The sequence below is a fragment of the Quercus suber genome, unplaced genomic scaffold, assembly GCF_002906115.3.
Source record: "Quercus suber isolate HL8 unplaced genomic scaffold, Cork oak 2.0 scaffold_110, whole genome shotgun sequence".
Lineage (NCBI taxonomy): Eukaryota > Viridiplantae > Streptophyta > Magnoliopsida > Fagales > Fagaceae > Quercus > Quercus suber.
This window is the reverse complement of record NW_027069575.1, coordinates 953,412-972,488: the sequence shown is the minus strand read 5'-3', so window position 1 is coordinate 972,488 and position 19,077 is coordinate 953,412. Positions and strand designations below refer to the sequence as shown.

General features: G+C 30.5%; 1 protein-coding gene across 1 annotated transcript; it reads left to right on the top strand.

The window, feature by feature from the left end:
- Nucleotides 1-7,546: 7,546 nt before the first annotated feature.
- On the top strand, nucleotides 7,547-9,205 carry LOC112027041 (protein SHI RELATED SEQUENCE 1). Its single transcript, XM_024059706.2, has 2 exons — nucleotides 7,547-8,348; nucleotides 8,603-9,205. Exons 1-2 carry the CDS (start codon nucleotides 8,087-8,089, stop codon nucleotides 8,962-8,964), a joined length of 624 nt encoding a protein of 207 aa, XP_023915474.1. The 5' UTR covers nucleotides 7,547-8,086; the 3' UTR covers nucleotides 8,965-9,205.
- Nucleotides 9,206-19,077: the final 9,872 nt, after the last annotated feature.

The window sequence follows — 19,077 nt, the reverse complement described above, 5'->3', positions numbered from 1 at the left end:
ATGCATTTGTAAGAAATGTCGCATCTTTCAGTGGGAAAGATGGATTTTTAGGCTCTTCAGATTTCAACCATAGATGATCAGTTGATCCGTCAACATACTAGCTAGCTGATCAGCTAGTACTATCAATTACGCACAATCACTAATTCTTGATTTCTTTTTCTTTCCCCTTTTTTTTTTTTTTTTGCTTCAAGTTCAACCCCAGCATTTGATTCTTATTAAATTTATTGCTTCGACACTAGCACTTGATTTTAATATTTGTATAAGAAACCTTTATTATATTAAAAGAAAATTTTTCATGAATTCAGCAAAAAGGTGGATTTCGATAAGTTAAGGAAGATATGGTTATGGATCGTGCTAATTCATTTGCATGGGTTATATCACTAATGACTGAAAAATAGGCAATTTTTTTTTACTTTTTAGTGCTGTACCTCTCTCAATTAATGTACGGCCTAGGCAAAAATGTGAAGGGCTCGAGACATTTAGCTTGTAAGCAAACAGTTTCAATGAAGAAATGTAGTTTAAATATTATAATTGTGTTTTTGAGAGCAAATATGAACTCTGTTTAAGATCACATAATCTTTTGGATAATCATGAAACTAAACTTTTTTTTTTTAAATATATATATATATATTATATGTCCTAGTTAGATAAATGATCAAATTTTTTAGTGGTGAGTACGGTCTAGTGTCTACTGAGAATGCACAATACTAACCTTTGAATCTTCTATATATTTAGTGTTAATTAACCCTACGTTTAGACCTTATCATTTATTTGTATAATTGGAATAAGATGCTTTAGTGTCTAGCTCGTGTTTTGCCAAAATATTAACCCCATTACATGGTTTAAAAATTCTTTAAGTAAAAATAAAATAGTAATGTGTAACTTGGCTGCATTTGATATATATGAGGGTGCATGTTGCAACAAATTTGATTTCATTTTTTAGCCAAATTCAAAATATAAGTAGCAATTTAAAAATCCTTTAAACGTATGTAAGGTGAGTAAAGAGACTAGTGGTTAATTACTAAGATAAATGCATATAAGTAGTGGAGCTATTTTTGAATCCTAATGTGTTTGGATTTTGGATGAGCTTATTTTCATAAATTTTTTTGGGTTTATTGTGCAACACAGTACATTAAAAAAGGTGATGTTTAAAAATGTAGAATTGTACATTCTATTTTTAAATGAAAATTAGCTCATTCAAATGAATGAAATTGAGCAAAGTTATATGAAGCTATATTCCTCAAAATGATCCCTTCATTTCCTTCTAACAATTAAATTGTCAATATAATCTTTATTTTCTTAATTAAAGGTTTAAAGATTTATATCTATCTCCTTCAGATTTACAACATTAACATTAAGAACACTAACTTGTGTTTAGGAGAAGAATTTCAAAATTTCTTAAAACTTAAAAAAAAAAAAAAAAAGATTTAATTGATGCAAATCCAACAATACCACTCTTATAAATTTAATTTTTCATTGTTTAAATAAGTATCTATAAAAATTAAGAATTACAATGTTATTATTATTACAATGATGATAAAGATGGTGGTAAATAAGTGTAGTAGTGGTAGTGATGGTGGTAAACGCGCGGGGTAGTGATTATGGGGGATGATGGTCGTAAAATAGGTTGAAGTGGTGGCAGTAATTAACGATTGTGGTGGTTGTGAGGGATGGTGCTGCTGATATTAGTGCTAAAGGTGGTGGTGATGGCTTCATAATGGTGTTGGCCGGTGGTGGTGTTAACAAATATAATAAATTGTATGAAATGATAATATTGGTAGAATTTGTATAATGACACGTTCCCTCCACGTAGGCTTAAAAATCCAAAATTGAAAATCTGATAAAACGTTTAAATTTAAAAAAATAAAAATAAATTAACAAGTCTACCATTTGGTGGATTTAATATTTCGAAATAATTTGTTAGTAGAATTTAAATTTCATAAGCTTTAGCTGCCAATATGCTTAGAATTAGAATTTGTATAATATTTAAGATTTTAAACATATTTAAATGTAATTTTAATTGTGACCATTATGGATATTAATTTTATGCTAAAATTAATTCTATGTACTAGTTTTAAGAGNGAGAGCAAATATGAACTCTGTTTAAGACATTCTTTCATACTTTTTTTCTTTTTCTTTTTTCTAGAGAGAATAAATAAAGTTTAGCACATTCCTCAAAGAGAATAATTCACTAAATCTTTACAAATAATTCTCACATAATCTTTTGGATAATCATGAAACTAAACTTTTTTTTTTTAAATATATATATATATATTATATGTCCTAGTTAGATAAATGATCAAATTTTTTAGTGGTGAGTACGGTCTAGTGTCTACTGAGAATGCACAATACTAACCTTTGAATCTTCTATATATTTAGTGTTAATTAACCCTACGTTTAGACCTTATCATTTATTTGTATAATTGGAATAAGATGCTTTAGTGTCTAGCTCGTGTTTTGCCAAAATATTAACCCCATTACATGGTTTAAAAATTCTTTAAGTAAAAATAAAATAGTAATGTGTAACTTGGCTGCATTTGATATATATGAGGGTGCATGTTGCAACAAATTTGATTCAACTAAAGGGGGGGGGGCGGGGGGAGAGAGAAGCAATGAACTTAATTGTCATATTAGTAATTCTTTACTTTCTCCCTCTTGCATATTTATCATCAAATTGTGGACCTTCTTCTCTGCGTTTCACACCTGGAATTGTTGGAGTTTTAGCTTTGTTTTACGCACATAGCTAATAAGTCATTGTTGGAGTTTTAGCTTTTGTTTTACACACATGGCTATTAAGTCTCATGCATTGTTATTATTATTGTAAGATACACATCGAACAGAATGAAAAAAAAAATCATAGTATGTTCATGAATCATACAATATATAGAGATGTGGATAGCATATTGTAAGGTTGGGATTTGTGGGGCTCAAGCCCAAAACAATTAATTTGTAGAGTATGGGTGAAAGAGCTAGGTTAAATATGGAATTAACAACAACGAACCACAACTTTCAAGCACAAGCTAACATGAAACTACAAGTAAAAAGTGAATATCCGAAGAGCTATATTATTGATTATCTGATGAACAAAGATCTTAGGATTACAGTCCAGTTCTCTCTTCTTCTATTTTCTTTTTTTTCCTGCCCTTTTGTTAGGAGCCTCTTTCCTTTATATAACCCCCCTTCTCTTCATCTCCATCGTCCACTTGTTCCTCATCCATGAGTTTACTTGAGTACGTGTCACGTTAAGCATCTTCTTTAACTCTGTGTAAGTGGCGGTAGGTTATGATGCACTGTTCAGGGGTCTTCTCCACATAAATGCGGCCAAAAAAGTTGCTGCAGAGTATTAAATACGGTGGTAGCAGCTTTCCTTTTAGATATTTCTCCATCCTTATCATTTCCCAGCATACTCAGAGCTTATCTTGATCAGGTGGAGTCCTCGGAAGGTCGTTTTGACTTTTTACACACTCAATTGATTTATAATATTCGCGTCAGAGGATTACAACCTTTTCGGACAGGAGATATCCTCTTCGGATTATTATCATTCTTCCTTCTGAGGGTCCTACTTCCAGATGGGCCTGCCCTTACCATCTCCTTCTTCTCGGTCGCAAAATAGCTCTCATATGGGCTCTCGGCCCACTATGTTGGACTAGGCCCTTTTCCCCCCACACATATAAATCGTACAAATTACACAATACATATACATGATTGAGCCCAATAAACTAACATTAGACTTGGTTAAAATTTGTGTTTTGGCTTGAATACAATAAGTTATTAAACTTGTTTTTAACAGAAAATTATTAAGTTACTAGATTGATTCCAATATATTAATATGTTTGATGAGTTCTTTTTTTCTTTTTTCTCTCCTACAAAATTCGGACGACACACTTGACACTTTACTTTCACATTTACAATTTTTTATTTATAATATGAATAAGATATTAAATGACAACATAACTATTTTTTGATTTGTTATTATTGTTATAAGTCAAAAAAATTAGAATACATATAAGAAATATAAAGAAAAAATTTATTGAAATAGAAAAATAAGAAGAGATAGTTAATGTTGACGATGATAAATAAAATGTCAATGAAGAAATAATTTTTGCAAGATGATGAAAATAATGATAACATTGACTTAGATTATGTTAATTAGGCAAGATGATAATTCTAATGAGAAATAAATTATTATTTTGGCATAATTATTATGTATTATCACTTTTAAGTTTGGTTAATTTGAATGTAGATGTTATACAACTCATTTTACAATTCACCCTATATCCTAGTTTTTATTTTTACATACAACCCAATAAAATAATAAAAAATATTATATATGCAATAAGAGAGAGAGCGTGTGAGAGATTAAAATATTATATTTTTGTTTACAATCCCATGCATAGTAAAGTTGCATATATGCAATCTTATTGCGGCAATGATGAAATTTTTTTTATCCATTACTATCATTAGGGATGTCAATTTGGATTAGCATGTTGGGTTCGTGTCATGTCGAGGTAGGGGTATTTAATTAAATGGCTCAATCCTAATCTGACCCATTTAATAATCGTGTCATGGTCCTTCAATTCTAACCCTACCCGTTAATAAGGAAGGTTGACCTGACCTAACCCATTTGACATGCTTAATAAACGAGTCGTGTTAGGTTGACATGAATGTAACATAACCCACTTCAACCTACATAATATTAAATATAACATCCATCTAGAAATAATTTTTTTTACATTCCAAAAGCAGTGCATACACTTTAAGTCTTCAATCTACATTCAAAATAATATAGTTCAACAAAAATATAACATTCATCTAGAAAGAAGTTCTTTACACTCTAAAAGAAGTGCATACACTTCAACCCAAATTCAAAATAACATAGTTTAACAAAAATGAAATAACATAGTTCAACAAAAATATAATATCATTAGAACTTGCCAAATACTAAGTATCAATATTGAAAGAATTGGAGCAAACAGTAGACCAATCCTGATTATGACTACAATTATCATCTATAGATTCTTTGTTGATGTCCAAATTCATAACATCTTCCACAAGCTCATCTAATTTCATTTGTGCAAGTTCTATGCCAAATATATATATATATATATATATATATATATATATATAAGTATTAGTAGTTACATGCCTCAACAGTTTTAAAAGCAATACCCATCAGATTTAGTTTATAAACTATCTCAATAAACCCACTTGCAAGATATGCAGACAATGTCCGAGTCCAAATCTTCTGTCTCATCAATTGTACTCCACTTCATGCTCCACCAATAAAATTTGGATAGCTAGCCTCTCTCATTAAATAAGATAATTCTGACTTTAATGAGAGAGGCTAGTTGTCTTATTTAATGAGATATTTTATTTAATGAGAGAGGCTAGCTGTTTAAATTTTATTGGTGAAGCATGAAGTGGAGCACAATTGATGAGATAGAAGATTTGGACTCGACAATGTCCAACTCTAAAAAAAACACACGACACAAGACAAAAGCTACAACCGTGGCCTTAATTAACAATTAATATATCTCATATATTAATAACGGCATATGGGTTCAAAGTTTATAGAACAAAAACATTATGTAGAAAAAAGTACTCCAGAATTTTGAAACATTAAGAAAACAGTTTTCTTTAATTCTAAAACTCACTAAACACATGAGAGAGAGAGAGAGAGAGAGAGAGAGCAACAACCAGTTTGAGACTTTGAGGTTGAGAATTGGGCGTGAGTTTAAAAGCAATAACCGGTTTGAGACTTTGAGTTTGAGAATTGGGCGTGAGTTTATAAGATAGTACAGAGAGCAACAACCGGTTTGAGACTTTGAGGTTGAGAATTGGGCGTGAGTTTAAAAGCAATATCCGGTTTGAGACTTTGAGTTTGAGAATTTGGCGTGAGTTTATAAGATAGTAGAGTGAGTAATACAACTAAAATAAAAAAATAAAAAAAGATATTTTTAAGAAGGTTGGGTTTCTAGGGTTTAGAGATCTAGGATTTGTAAAGTTTCAATTTCCAATTATATCCCTTATAAGTTTTTGTAATTACTTATTTTTCTTTTTAAAAAATATATGTTGGATAGGTATTTGACAAATTTAAAATAAAATGAATATTTATTTGTAATACGAGTTAAACGGGTTGTGTTAAATAAGTCATTTTGGGTTAACACAAATAAATTAGCGTGTTAAACGTGTCTATTGCGGGTTACGCGGGTTAACCTGCTTATGACACGTTTTTTATCGTGTTGATTTCGAGTTGACCCGTTTATGACCCAAACCTATTAACCCCAACCCTAACCCGCAAAAACCCATATTGAGTTTGTATCATATTCGCGAGTTGGGTCGAACATTGACACCCCTAACTGTCATGCTTCTGTGAGTAACAAACACACCTTTGCTTTAAAGATATCTTATTTTAGAGATTAAATTCTATAAGGATGGGGTGTAAAATATGGGTTTTACACCATCCAATAAGTGATTGCCACGTCAGTATTTTACTTAAAATTCAATAAATCTTACCACACCTAATAACATATTAATAAATTCCCAATTTGGTTGGATTTATATATGGGTATTAGAATTGATTGAGTATGATTGTTTTTATTCTTAAATATGTGATAAGATGATGTGGCATTTTCGAATTGGAGGGGTAAAACATGAGTTTTACACCATGTCCTTATAGAATTTAATCTCCTTATTTTATACACATTAACCATCAATTTTGAAAAAAAATTTATGAAAAATTGAAAAATTTGTCAAAACAGTTAATTACTTTTTCATTTTTTCAAAAAAATATTTTCTAAAATAGTTTATTAATATATGCTCTAAGAATACACGTTAGTAAATCTCATTTATTTATTTATTTTTTTTGCTGATTAGTAAATCTCATTTATTACTTACAAGAATCTTGGCTTTAGCATGAAATAAGATGTTTCATACTTGGTGAATAAATTAATGTTTTGACAAGGACAACAGACAACTAAAAACAGCATAGGTTTTTTAGTTATTGGTATGTATTTTTTTAATGAGCCAGGGTACTACAATAGCTGCGGGTAAAGTTAGAATAATGGGCATAGAAAATACTTGGGAGAGAAACAGTGGTAGTAAACTAGTGATCATGGGGAAGAAGTGCACCAATGCGGGTCTTCCGGTGGGAAGGACGAATCTGTGAAAGCTGTCAGCAGTCTGAGGCCTCTTACTGTCACAGGTTAGTGATGTCTATATCAGGGGATGTACCGTAATTGGTGGATACCACTGTGGCAATAGCAGTTAATTTTTTACTTATCTTACTGTTTTAAACTTTAAGATGATTGACATCCACGACTCCCCAAGAACCAGTAGTTTCTTTTTTTTTCTTTTTTTCTTTTTAAATTTATTTTTTTATTTTTATTTTTATTTTTTTGTAGAGATAAATATAGAAGTGTATAGGCATAGGTACAATTTCGTGACTGTGACTATGACCCCAAATAGAAAGTTGGTGGGAAACTCAGATACATAGGCATAGGTACAATTTTCCTACACCCCAACGAACACACAGACACACCCCACAATCAATTGGACTGATATAATTATCAATGTGATCTTAATAACCTTTTCTCTTTGTTAGTTTTTTATTTGTTGTTGTTGTTGATACTGTTCTTCTTCTTTTCTTTTTTATGGTTTTTGATGCTTTGTAAGACCAAGGGACTGTGGGAGGTTTATTTTACTTGCACATTACCAAAATTTGATGTTGACGATGATGATGTTGGTTTTTTGGCGGCGTTGCAATGGTGTAATTCTACTTTTAACTCTTGAATGCTTTTGAACAAGGGATTCCTACTTGTTTACCACTTACAAGTGTCTTCAAAAGCTGGCGCACAATTAGCTCACTACTGGGAGGTAAAATGACCCACAAATCCAAAACTCAAGAATAACACACCACCATCACCACCAAGAACAACCCCATCCATTAACAAGAGCACCCAACTATAGAAGACCCTTTTAGTTTTAGAGCTGCCTCACTTTTACAAAAGCAAGAATCAGAAAGAAAGCACCAAAAAAATATTGAAAGAGAATGTAAAGGGTGCTCTCAGTAGTGAGAACAAGAAGGATGAGGCAGCAAGGAGGACTAATGGGGGCTTCAAGATGCCAAGACTGTGGGAACCAAGCTAAGAAAGAGTGTGTGTACATGAGGTGCAGGACTTGCTGTAAGAACAAAGGTTTTCAGTGTGAAACTCACGTCAAGAGCACTTGGATCCCTTTGTATAGGAGGCGCCAGAGGCAGCAACATCAACAGCAACAGCTTGCAGCTGTTCTTCCACAGGAACTTCAGGGACATAGCCCTAAGAGGCACAGACAAATCCACTCTCCAGGTACTGTTTCCCACACATCAATAAGATCCACAAAGATTTATATGTGTGAGAAAGAGAAAGCAACCACCCAAAAAAAAAAAAAAAAAAATCTTTTTCTAGTTATGAATGTGATCTTTTAGGTAACCCTAAAGAGACTCTCTTTTTCTCTACTCTACTGTTAGAATCTGATCCTTAAGAAACACAATCTGGTTTTTGTAATTTTGCTCTTATATATACACTTAATATTATTGGTGGGTTTTTATTTATTTATTTAGGTTCAGAAGAGGCAAAATTTCCAGCTGAAGTGCAGTCAATGGCAACATTTCGTTGCATTCGTGTGAGCTCAATGGATGATGCAGATGATGAATACGCATTTCAAACTGCTGTGACCATTGGAGGCCATGTATTTAGGGGTGTTCTCTATGATCAAGGCCTTGAAAGTCGTCACACTAGTACTGTAGGTGAAAGCTCCTCCAGCCGTGCACATCTGCAACCTAATAATCTTCTCAATGCTGCTACACTTGCGACTATCACTTCCAATTCAGCTTCCACAGAACAATTTCTTCCTCCTTCATATCCTTTTTCACTTAATGCTTTCATGCCTGGTATGCAATTTCTTCCACGCCCGAGAACTTAAAGAGGAACTCAAAGGTTGAAATGCAGAGAGTTCATTTCACGGTTAATATTTTGTTTCTAACAATTTAATGATTAGAAATTTGAGAAGGAAATGAATTAATAGAGGGTTATGAGCTTTGAAATAATCATTCAACCTCTTTGCCTTCCTATATATATCTATTTATCTCAACAAGTTTGCATATTTGATCTTGTTCTAGTATATAGCCAGTGCTTAAATATATATGGAACTAAAAATAATTAGAAAGGAGAGTAAAGGAGCTTATTCTTGTTTTATATATTCAAATTCCAATGCCTGAATTTTTTTTTTTTTTTTTTTGCTTCTCATTTGATATTTTAATTCTAGCCTGATCCAGATAGGTTATGCAGTTTGTCTTATTGGTCATTTCTTTATTGCATTGCCTTCTGAGTTTAGGTAAATTCTAGTTGTTGTTTATGAACTTTGAAGCTACCTTTTCCCATTTACCCGTTTCTTTGCCGGCTTGAATCAATGCTAAGACAAAACTACAAAGATTTGAAGGTTATTTATTTATAATATTCCACCCATGCATATGCATCAAGCCCAAAATGTTCCATAAAACACACACACAAAAACACTCAGAGGGAACATGATGCATGGAGGTGAGCAGGTGCTGCTTATCATCTACTTTTGTTTATTTCAGTTGTCAAGATAAAATGCAGAAAAAATTGAGAGGGTTTTACCTAATTTGAACCATTTCACTTGAAATGGAAATAATTCATTTCATGATTTTAAAAAAAATATTTTTTAAATTTACTAATATACAGAATGATATTTTGTGTTAGGTGCATTTTAAGATTTGTAATATTTAATTTAAACCACGAAATAAACCAATTTCAAATGAATAGGAACCTTTTCCATTTTTATAGGAAATATATATATATATATATATATATATATTTTTAAGATGAAGATGGAAATTTTTTTCATGATGCAGTATTATGTTTTCTTGCTTCTGGCTTGAGATGAGCTTGTTTTCCATGAATGAGTAAGAACACGTAGATAGACTATCTTCTCCCCATTTCATTTTCTAGTAATACATGGTACTTGATTGAAAATTATAATTTTTATTTTATTCTAAGTTTAAGAAGTTGTGGGGAATAACTCTATATATTTATAAAGCAGAAGCTAACCCCTTTAGGTGAATATTTTAAGTATTGCAAACAGGACTAGGTGCGCATCTTATGGATTTAGATGATGATAGCTTTTTATAAGAAAGCAATATAGAAACCCCTTGCTTAATCTTTTATGCTAAAGATACATAGACTCTAGGTTGGGAAAAGATTGATACCCACAATGACACTACCACTGAATTTATCCTTTGTACTTGAAAGATGGAGGCAGGTACAAAAGCCATTGTGCAGTGGTTCTATACTTAATTATATCCAGCATTGATGCATCTAGAGTCGACCTCCCTAAGAAATTCATATACAATGGAATCTTACTCACTGTGAGCTTCCAAGTGATCACTTGCCTGCCAATTATGGTCGGGTAAAATCATTGATTTGAAAGTTGGAGAAAAGATTTCCGTAGGAATAATATTATAGTTAACAATATAGATGGAGAAAAAGGAAATATGAGGTGGGGCAATCAATTTGTCTTTTTAACATGTGGGTAGTGATGTTTTTGGTTAAAATATATTAACAAACCTTGTCCAGAAAGCATAGCTTGCACTGAAATGCTGCATACATTGTACAATGACCAAAGGAAGAGAAAGATGGGGCTTCTTTATGGATACCAATAAAAAGCAAGAAAGAAAAGAAAGATTTACACTTTTTAGTAGGGTTTTGATTTGATTTCTATGTTTATTATATTGGCATTGAAATCTTGAGGTTAGTATTAAAAAAAAATGAGATTTTTGTCTCTTTCATTAATTAGTTTTCCATCAATGCTTTAAACTTACTACCAAGTCATCCATGAATTTCGTTAGGATAAACATAGAAGAGTTACTTTAATTTCTGCATATAGTTCTGTGTTGGATATTGAGCACCAACTGTGAAAATCTATGGTCCAAAGAGGATGTTTTGGCACTTCAACTAAGGCAAGGGTTAGACCTTGAATTTCATAATTAGAATAAACATAGAAAGACTTGTTTTATTTTTATTTCTATTTCCTGTATGTAGTTCTTTAAATTATATAGTGAATATATCATTTAAAGGGATTCTTTGGCAGGCACTTGGCACTTCAACAAAAATAGTGATTAAATATTTAAGAAAAGACATGTAAATAAATGAATGATTACTTCTTCTGAAATTGACGAACTTTTACATAACCACTGGCTAGCTATTGAGATGATAACTTTTTAAGGATTTGATAAATTGCAATTGGCTGCAGTGTATTGGTACTTTAATGAAATCAATTATAAGAGAAAATATGCATAACTAAAGAATGTTTAAACATAGCAAGAAAGGAGTATACCTTTGATATGAGATTTCACTTTGTGATTGCTTATATAAAATAATGATTTTTTTTTCCTTCTTGTTGCATATATCCATGAATTGACATTTATGTACTCTATTGTTATTCATTTATTTATTATTATTATCAAAATTTAATTTTGAGATAACCACAATTCATCATTTATGACATAGCATCGACATCCAATAATAATTTTTGAATTGATAGGATGTGGCAAAAGGTTTTTGGCAAAACCCAAAGAAGCGTGAACCTTTCATTTTTCACCAAATCTTTCACTAACTTCTGAAGCGAATGATTATGATTGATTGGTTTCATGACTAATTTGGTTTGCAATATTATTTTAATTTCATGCTTACTCTTCCAATAGATGAAGTTTGCAGATTTGCGTTGAATGTGGTGCTCCCAAAAAGGATGTTACAAAGGTTTCAAACCCTAGCCAAAAAGGAATAAAGAGAGTTGTATTGCCGATTAACTCATTTTAGTGTATGTCCATTTCTTAGTAATTTGAAAATTGCTGGTTTTCCAGCTCACTAAAGGTTTGACTACAAACTAATATCAACTTATGTTTGCATAGTTTTTCATGTTAAGGTCGCATAGAATATAAACCAAAAATCAGAGGGAATAAAAGTCTATAAATATTGCAAATTCTTATTAATGCCCAAGTCCAATTGATCAATGATTATGCTTCTCATTTTATAAGAAGAAATTGTTTTCTCTTAAAACTAAGATTGTGTTACTTGCCCAAAAATCAGAGGGAGAGCATCCAAAGCAGTGAAGCTAAAAATTTAACTATTTAACACCACAAAAAATTACTTTATCTCTTTTACCTACACACATGTTGCAGCAATGGATTTATTTTAGCTTTCAATACAATAAAATAATATAAATATCATAATAAAATAAGATATCTATTACAATAAAATAATATATTCACTACATACAACCACTACACAAACATCACAGCCACACACACAACCAGGTAGTGAATACTTTTTTTTTTTTTTTTAGCTCTAAGCTACAGTGCACATTCATAGATAGATGTGCAATGTAGTAATGAAACTAAAAAAAATAGTTTTAGCTCCACTGTTGTATGATTATTTTTGTGTTTTGGTGGAGCTAAAATAGCTATATAGCTTTTTAGCTCCACTGCTACAAGTGCTCTAAAAGTATATAAATGCAAATTCTTATTAATGCCCTAGTCCAATTGATCAATGATCATGCTTCTCCTTTTATGGGAAATTGTTTTGTCTCTTAGAACTAAAATTGTGTTACCTGCCCAAAAATCAGAGGGAATAAAAGTATATAAATGCCAATTCTTTTTAATGCCCTAGTCCAATTGATCAATGATCATGCTTCTCATTTTATGGGAAGAAATTATTTTGTCTCTTAAATCTATGATTGTGCCACTAGCATCCTTTATGGGGAGAGTATTTATGTTTACAAGGAATTAATATATGTGCTTCATGGTATACCTTTTTCTTATAATCAGTTCCAAGTTAGGACAAAAAAAAATTAAGTGTTAAATTGACGACCAGACAAAATTTATTATGGTATTATTAATAAATTATGAGGAAGCCATTATAGTAAAAGAGAAGTGGTCGTGGCAAACAAAAGGCTCTTTGAAAAGCCATGCCTAGTTTCTTCATTTGATATACTTGCACTACCTAAAGAAGTCAGAACTATTCTATTCTTCCATATATACAAATTGAATCATGAATATGGGCGACTTTTAAATCCAAGTCTCCCTATATGTATATATATATATATATATATGTTGCTAAAATGTATTTGGAAACACTCAAAAATAGTGTATAATGGCGCCAAAGTAATTTGGAAGCTACTGAAAATTTATGTCCCTACAATGATTAAGTGGTTGAAAAGTGATGAAAGGGATATGTTGCGAATGGGAAAGATGTAGGGGCCAACCTTATAGCTCTTTGTAATATCAACAACTGGCCTCGGTGAATAGGGTTTGAAACTTGTAATGTAATGCAAACAGCAATTGTGGAAGACATAAAACGTATTGTCATGTAATGCCCATTGTCGCACAGATTGCTTACCTGAGAGAATTTCAAACAAATGATTTTACTTTTTACATTTTTCTTTGAGGAATGCAAAATGACCATACGGATTTCTGACTTGTGATGATGCTTGGTCAAGCAAAGGGTGAAGATCATATACTGATAGTAACTGTTGAGCACTTTGTTCTACACCATGATCATTGATTCAGATCAGAATAAGTTGGTGAAACCAAACCCACTATTTGGCTCACAGTGAGTTTACTGCGACGGTTTTGGTGATGCACAGTTCACTCAACTGTGCGTCGTTTATATCCAATTGCTTGCTTTTAATTATTTAATTATTTATTTTAATTCTCATTTAAAAGAGTTGGGAGGGGGGTAACAACTATATAATACTACATGGAATTGGCTAATAAACTATGGCACACGAATGGTTTTATGCTTTCTAAATTGAATATGCTATGGTTCAACCTACTTGAGGGAGCACCTATACTTTCCCATCCTTGTCTAGGCTCCTTTAAGTATCGGTTTTTCAAAGAGTAGAAAGGTATATCTATGGTCATAATCACTTTATATGATGGTACTTAGGAATTTTATTTAACAAGGACAAAAATGAATGGCAATGAATGGAAGAATAATAGAGAAAAGTAACATTATTAATAAATAGTTTATGTTGCGTATTTGTTAAATATATTGTAAGCAAGGGCGGCACCACCTTCAGATCAGGGGTTCAAATGAACCCCCTAAGATGGCCAATTTTTTTAAAATTTTATTTTATTTATATATAATATATTTTTTATTTTTGTTTTGAGTGACTTTTGACTTCCTAAAATAAAATTTTAATCACCCTGACTCTAATTTTTTTTAGGCTCAACTAATATAAGCTTGAAGATGAACCTATTAACAATCTATTCTTGCAAATAACGTTATAATTAATTTGAGAAATTCTATGTTTACAACATTTTTATAGTACTTTTGCAAAAAATTTTAAGTGGTAAGTTGTTATTGGCTATTACTATTAGATAAAAAAGTAATTTCAGTGGTGGTTTCAAATTATAATTGATAACAATTTAGCACCTAGGATTTATTGTGAAAATATTGTGGACATAACAATTCTCAAGTAATTTATACTTTTGACCAAATATGTGACTAGAGTGACTGAAGTTGAACGTGCTTTTAATTTGTTATTTGTTGAGTGGGGATTGGGGGCTTGGGTCAATCAATTAGTGGGGAACAAATGTTAACGCTAAAAGAGAATCAAACAATTAGACAGATGGTGATTCTTCAAAAAAAAAAAAAAAAAAAGGACCAAGGGTGTGGGATAGGAGATTGATTGGGTGAAGATAAAAGCAAATGTTAACACAACAAAAATTTTCTTAATACAATTACAAAGACCAATTGTTATCAAAATGAAGTTGAATTGTTAAATAAAATAATTGTAAGAGTATAGACATAAACTAATAAATAAAAACATTATAAGCTTTAATAATTAAAATTCACTTAACAATAAATAATAATACTTAACATATTTATTGTATTTAGAAACAATAGATGATTTCTAATATTTAATTTTAAAAGCAATATTAGCATGTTCATTGTATTAAGAAACAATATGCCTAAAGAACTTATAGTTTATCTTTTATTCTTTTACTAGTATTATGTACAAATTTGAATAAAAGAACTATGTAGACCGCAAGATTTATCTCCTACCCAATATACATCCTCTTATTGACCCCTCTAGAAAAAAATTATGGAGTCACCACTGATTGTAATTAAGTTGTAATATTTAGAAAGTGGATCAAGTCCAATTGTGAAAGTGAGAAAAGGGAATTATGCATTAGTTCACTTGAGCAAGTTTTAAGTGAAGCTCTTTGTTTGAAATTCTAATGAGTCCAATTGTGACAGTGAGGAAAGGCAATTCTGCATTAGTTCACTTGAGCAAGTGTTAAGCGAAGCTCTTTGTTTGAAATTCTAATCTATGAGTTGTCTCAAGCGGGGTTCAAGCAAGATTGACATATGTTTTACTAACCAATTTAACATTTTCAAAAAAAAAAAAAAAAAACCAATTTAACATGATTTCATGTGCCTACTAGTTAAAATTGTTTTACTGCATCGAATTGGCTAATAAACTATGGTACTAGAAAAGTTTTATGCTTTCTAAATTGAGTATCTGTGGGTAACGTAGGGGTACTGGTTCAACCTACTTGAGGGAGGGAGCACGAATACTTTCCCATCCTTGTCTAGGCTTCTTTTAAGTATAGGTTTCTCAAAGAGTTGAAAGGTATATATGGTCATAATCACTTTATATGATGGCACTTAGGAATTTCATTAAACAAGTAGGAAAAAAATCAATGGGAGTGAATGGAAGAATAGAGAAATGTAACATTAATAATAGTTTATGTTGCATATTTGTTAAATATATTGTAAGTTGTAATTTTATAAATTGGATTGTACAAGATTTTAATTGTGAAAGTGAGGAGAGACAATTTTGCATTAGTTCTCTTGAGTGAGTATTAACTGTTAAGCGATGCTCTTTGTCTGAAATTCTAATGAGTTGGCTCGAGTGAGTTTTAGTTGAACTTCTCTATTTAGAAATTTCGATGAGCTGGCTCAAGCAAGGTTCAAGCAAGATTGACACGCGTTTTATTGACTAATTTAACATGATTTCATGTGCCTAATGGTTAGAATTGTTTCCAACTATTTTTTTGAAAGGGTATAACATCTGACTAGTGTCTTTTCATGGTGCCTACTCATTTGAAATCTTACTATATCTTTAAATAGAGGATAAGTTCAATTGTTTTCCACAAGATAAATATTATTTTTTGCAGAACAAATTATAAAAAGAAGCTCTTGAGTATTTTTAGAATTGTTATATCTAGATACTCAAGTTTTGTATCTAGATACAGTGACTACACACCTCAAAACCTTAGGTTATGTTTGGTAATAGTTTTTTTCTTTTATTTTCAAAAACTTGTTTTTGAGAATATAAAGAAAAATTGTTTTTTATTTTCAAAAACTTGTTTTTGAGAATATAAAGAAAAAACAATTTTCTTGTATTTTTGAAATCAAAAACATGTTTGGTTAGTTGAAATTAAAAAAAAAAAATTGAAGAAAAAAATAGAAAATACTAAAATATGTTATTACTAGGATTTGAATTTTAATGCTAACTCATTAAATGAGACAGATTCATTAAATTAAATTTGCATTTTCATTGACTTTTGAAAATTAGAAACTAAAAACAACATTTTGTATGTTTTCAGTTTTCTTCACAAATTGAGTTTTTAGAACAATTTTTGTTTTCTATCCATTTTGAATTGCCAAATAAGTTTTTAAGTTTTAAAAATAGAAAATTGTCTTTGAAAACTGAAATTAATGGGAAAAAACAGTTACCAAACATACCCTTATATTTTGTTATTCTCTTCCCCGCTATCCCCAATGGTTTAGAAATGGAAAGAGAACTTCTAATAATTTGTGTATGGAACTTCATTCAAACCTTAAGGATAGGGGCGGAACCCCACTTATCAATGGGGGGCCTTCCTAATGTATATATATTTTACAAATTTTTACAAGATTAAACCTTAAAATTAATAGTTGGCCCCTCTAAAAAATGAGCTTGCCCCTATAAATAAAAAAATAAAAAAAATAATTGAACAACTAATTGTTGTGTTTCAAAACATAGTTGTTAATTACAACAAACTATCCACCTTGTAACCAAAAATAGTACTACATTTTTTTAGTTTTTTTAGTTTTCTCTCTCTCTCTCTCTCTCTCTCTCTCTCTCTCTCTCTCTCTCTCTCTCAATTGATAAGTTCTGTCTAATGAGTTGGCTCGAGTGAGTTTTAGTTGAACTTCTCTATTTAGAAATTTCGATGAGCTGGCTCAAGCAAGGTTCAAGCAAGATTGACACGCGTTTTATTGACTAATTTAACATGATTTCATGTGCCTAATGGTTAGAATTGTTTCCAACTATTTTTTTGAAAGGGTATAACATGTGACTAGTGTCTTTTCATGGTGCCTACTCATTTGAAATCTTACTATATCTTTAAATAGAGGATAAGTTCAATTATTTTCCACAAGATAAATATTATTTTTGCAGAACAAATTATAAAAAGAAGCTCTTGAGTATTTTTAGAATTGTTATATCTAGATACTCAAGTTTTGTATCTAGATACAGTGACTACACACCTCAAAACCTTAGGTTATGTTTGGTAACAGTTTTTGTCTTTTATTTTCAAAAACTTGTTTTTGAGAATATAAAGAAAAATTGTTTTCTATTTCAAAAACTTGTTTTTGAGAATATAAAGAAAAAACAATTTTCTTGTATTTTTGAAATCAAAAACATGTTTGGTTAGCTGAAATTAAAAAAAAAAAAATTTGAAGAAAAAAATAGAAAATACTGAAATATGTTATTACTAAGATTTGAATTTTAATACTAACTCATTAAATGAGACAAATTCATTAAATTAAATGTGTATTTTTATTGACTTTTGAAAATTAGAAACTAAAAACAACATTTTGTATGTTTTTAGTTTTCTTCACAAATTGAGTTTTTAGAACAATTTTTGTTTTCTATCCATTTTGAATTGCCAAATAAGTTTTTAAGTTTTAAAAATAGAAAATTGTCTTTGAAAACTGAAATTAATGGGAAAAAACAGTTACCAAACATACTTTTATATTTTGTTATTCTCTTCCCCGCTATCCCCAATGGTTTAGAAATGGAAAGAGAACTTCTAATAATTTGTGTATGGAACTTCATGCAAACCTTAAGGATAGGGGCGGAACCCCACTTATCAATGGGGGGCCTTCCTAATGTATATATATTTTACAAATTTTTACAAGATTAAACCTTAAAATTAATAGTTTGCCCCTCTAAAAAATAAGAGCTTGCCCCTATAAATAAAAAAATAAAAAAATAATTGAACAACTAATTGTTGTGTTTCAAAACATAGTTGTTAATTACAACAAACTATCCACCTTGTAACCAAAAATAGTACTACATTTTTTTAGTTTTCTCTCTCTCTCTCTCTCTTAATTGATAAGTTCTGATTATTGAGTTCAAACAATAAGTTTTTAATAAAAGAAATTTCCTATTGGAGTTATTTTATTTTATTTGGGACTAAGCCTTTTATTGTTGTTGTTAAGTCTCAAATTATTTGTCAATACTTGATTTAGACACAAATGTTAAATGATGAAAAAAAAAAAACTACACTGAGGATATTTTATGTTAGGGGGTGTTATCGTATTTCAAATTTTTTTTTCTCTTGGATATATATACATATATATTTTTTCAATTTGGGACTAAGTTTTTTTTTTTGTTGTTATTAAGTTTCCAATTGTTTGTCAATGCTTGATTTAGACTAATAATGTTGAATGAAAAAAAGAAGAAGAAGATATTTAATGTTAAGGGCTGATAAACTCCAAAAATGAGAGATTTAAAAAATTACGACTAACTAATGGCACATTCTTGTATATATTGATTGCAAAATAGATAATTTGTGTATACTCATTAAAGTTTATAAAGGTGATAATTTCCTTTCTATTCTATTCTATTATATATACACACATATTAATATGCAGTTTTGTAAATATATGTATGTATCGCCCAAACCAAATAAAGAACATTTTTGCCAAAAAAAGAAATACATAGGAAACTAATGGG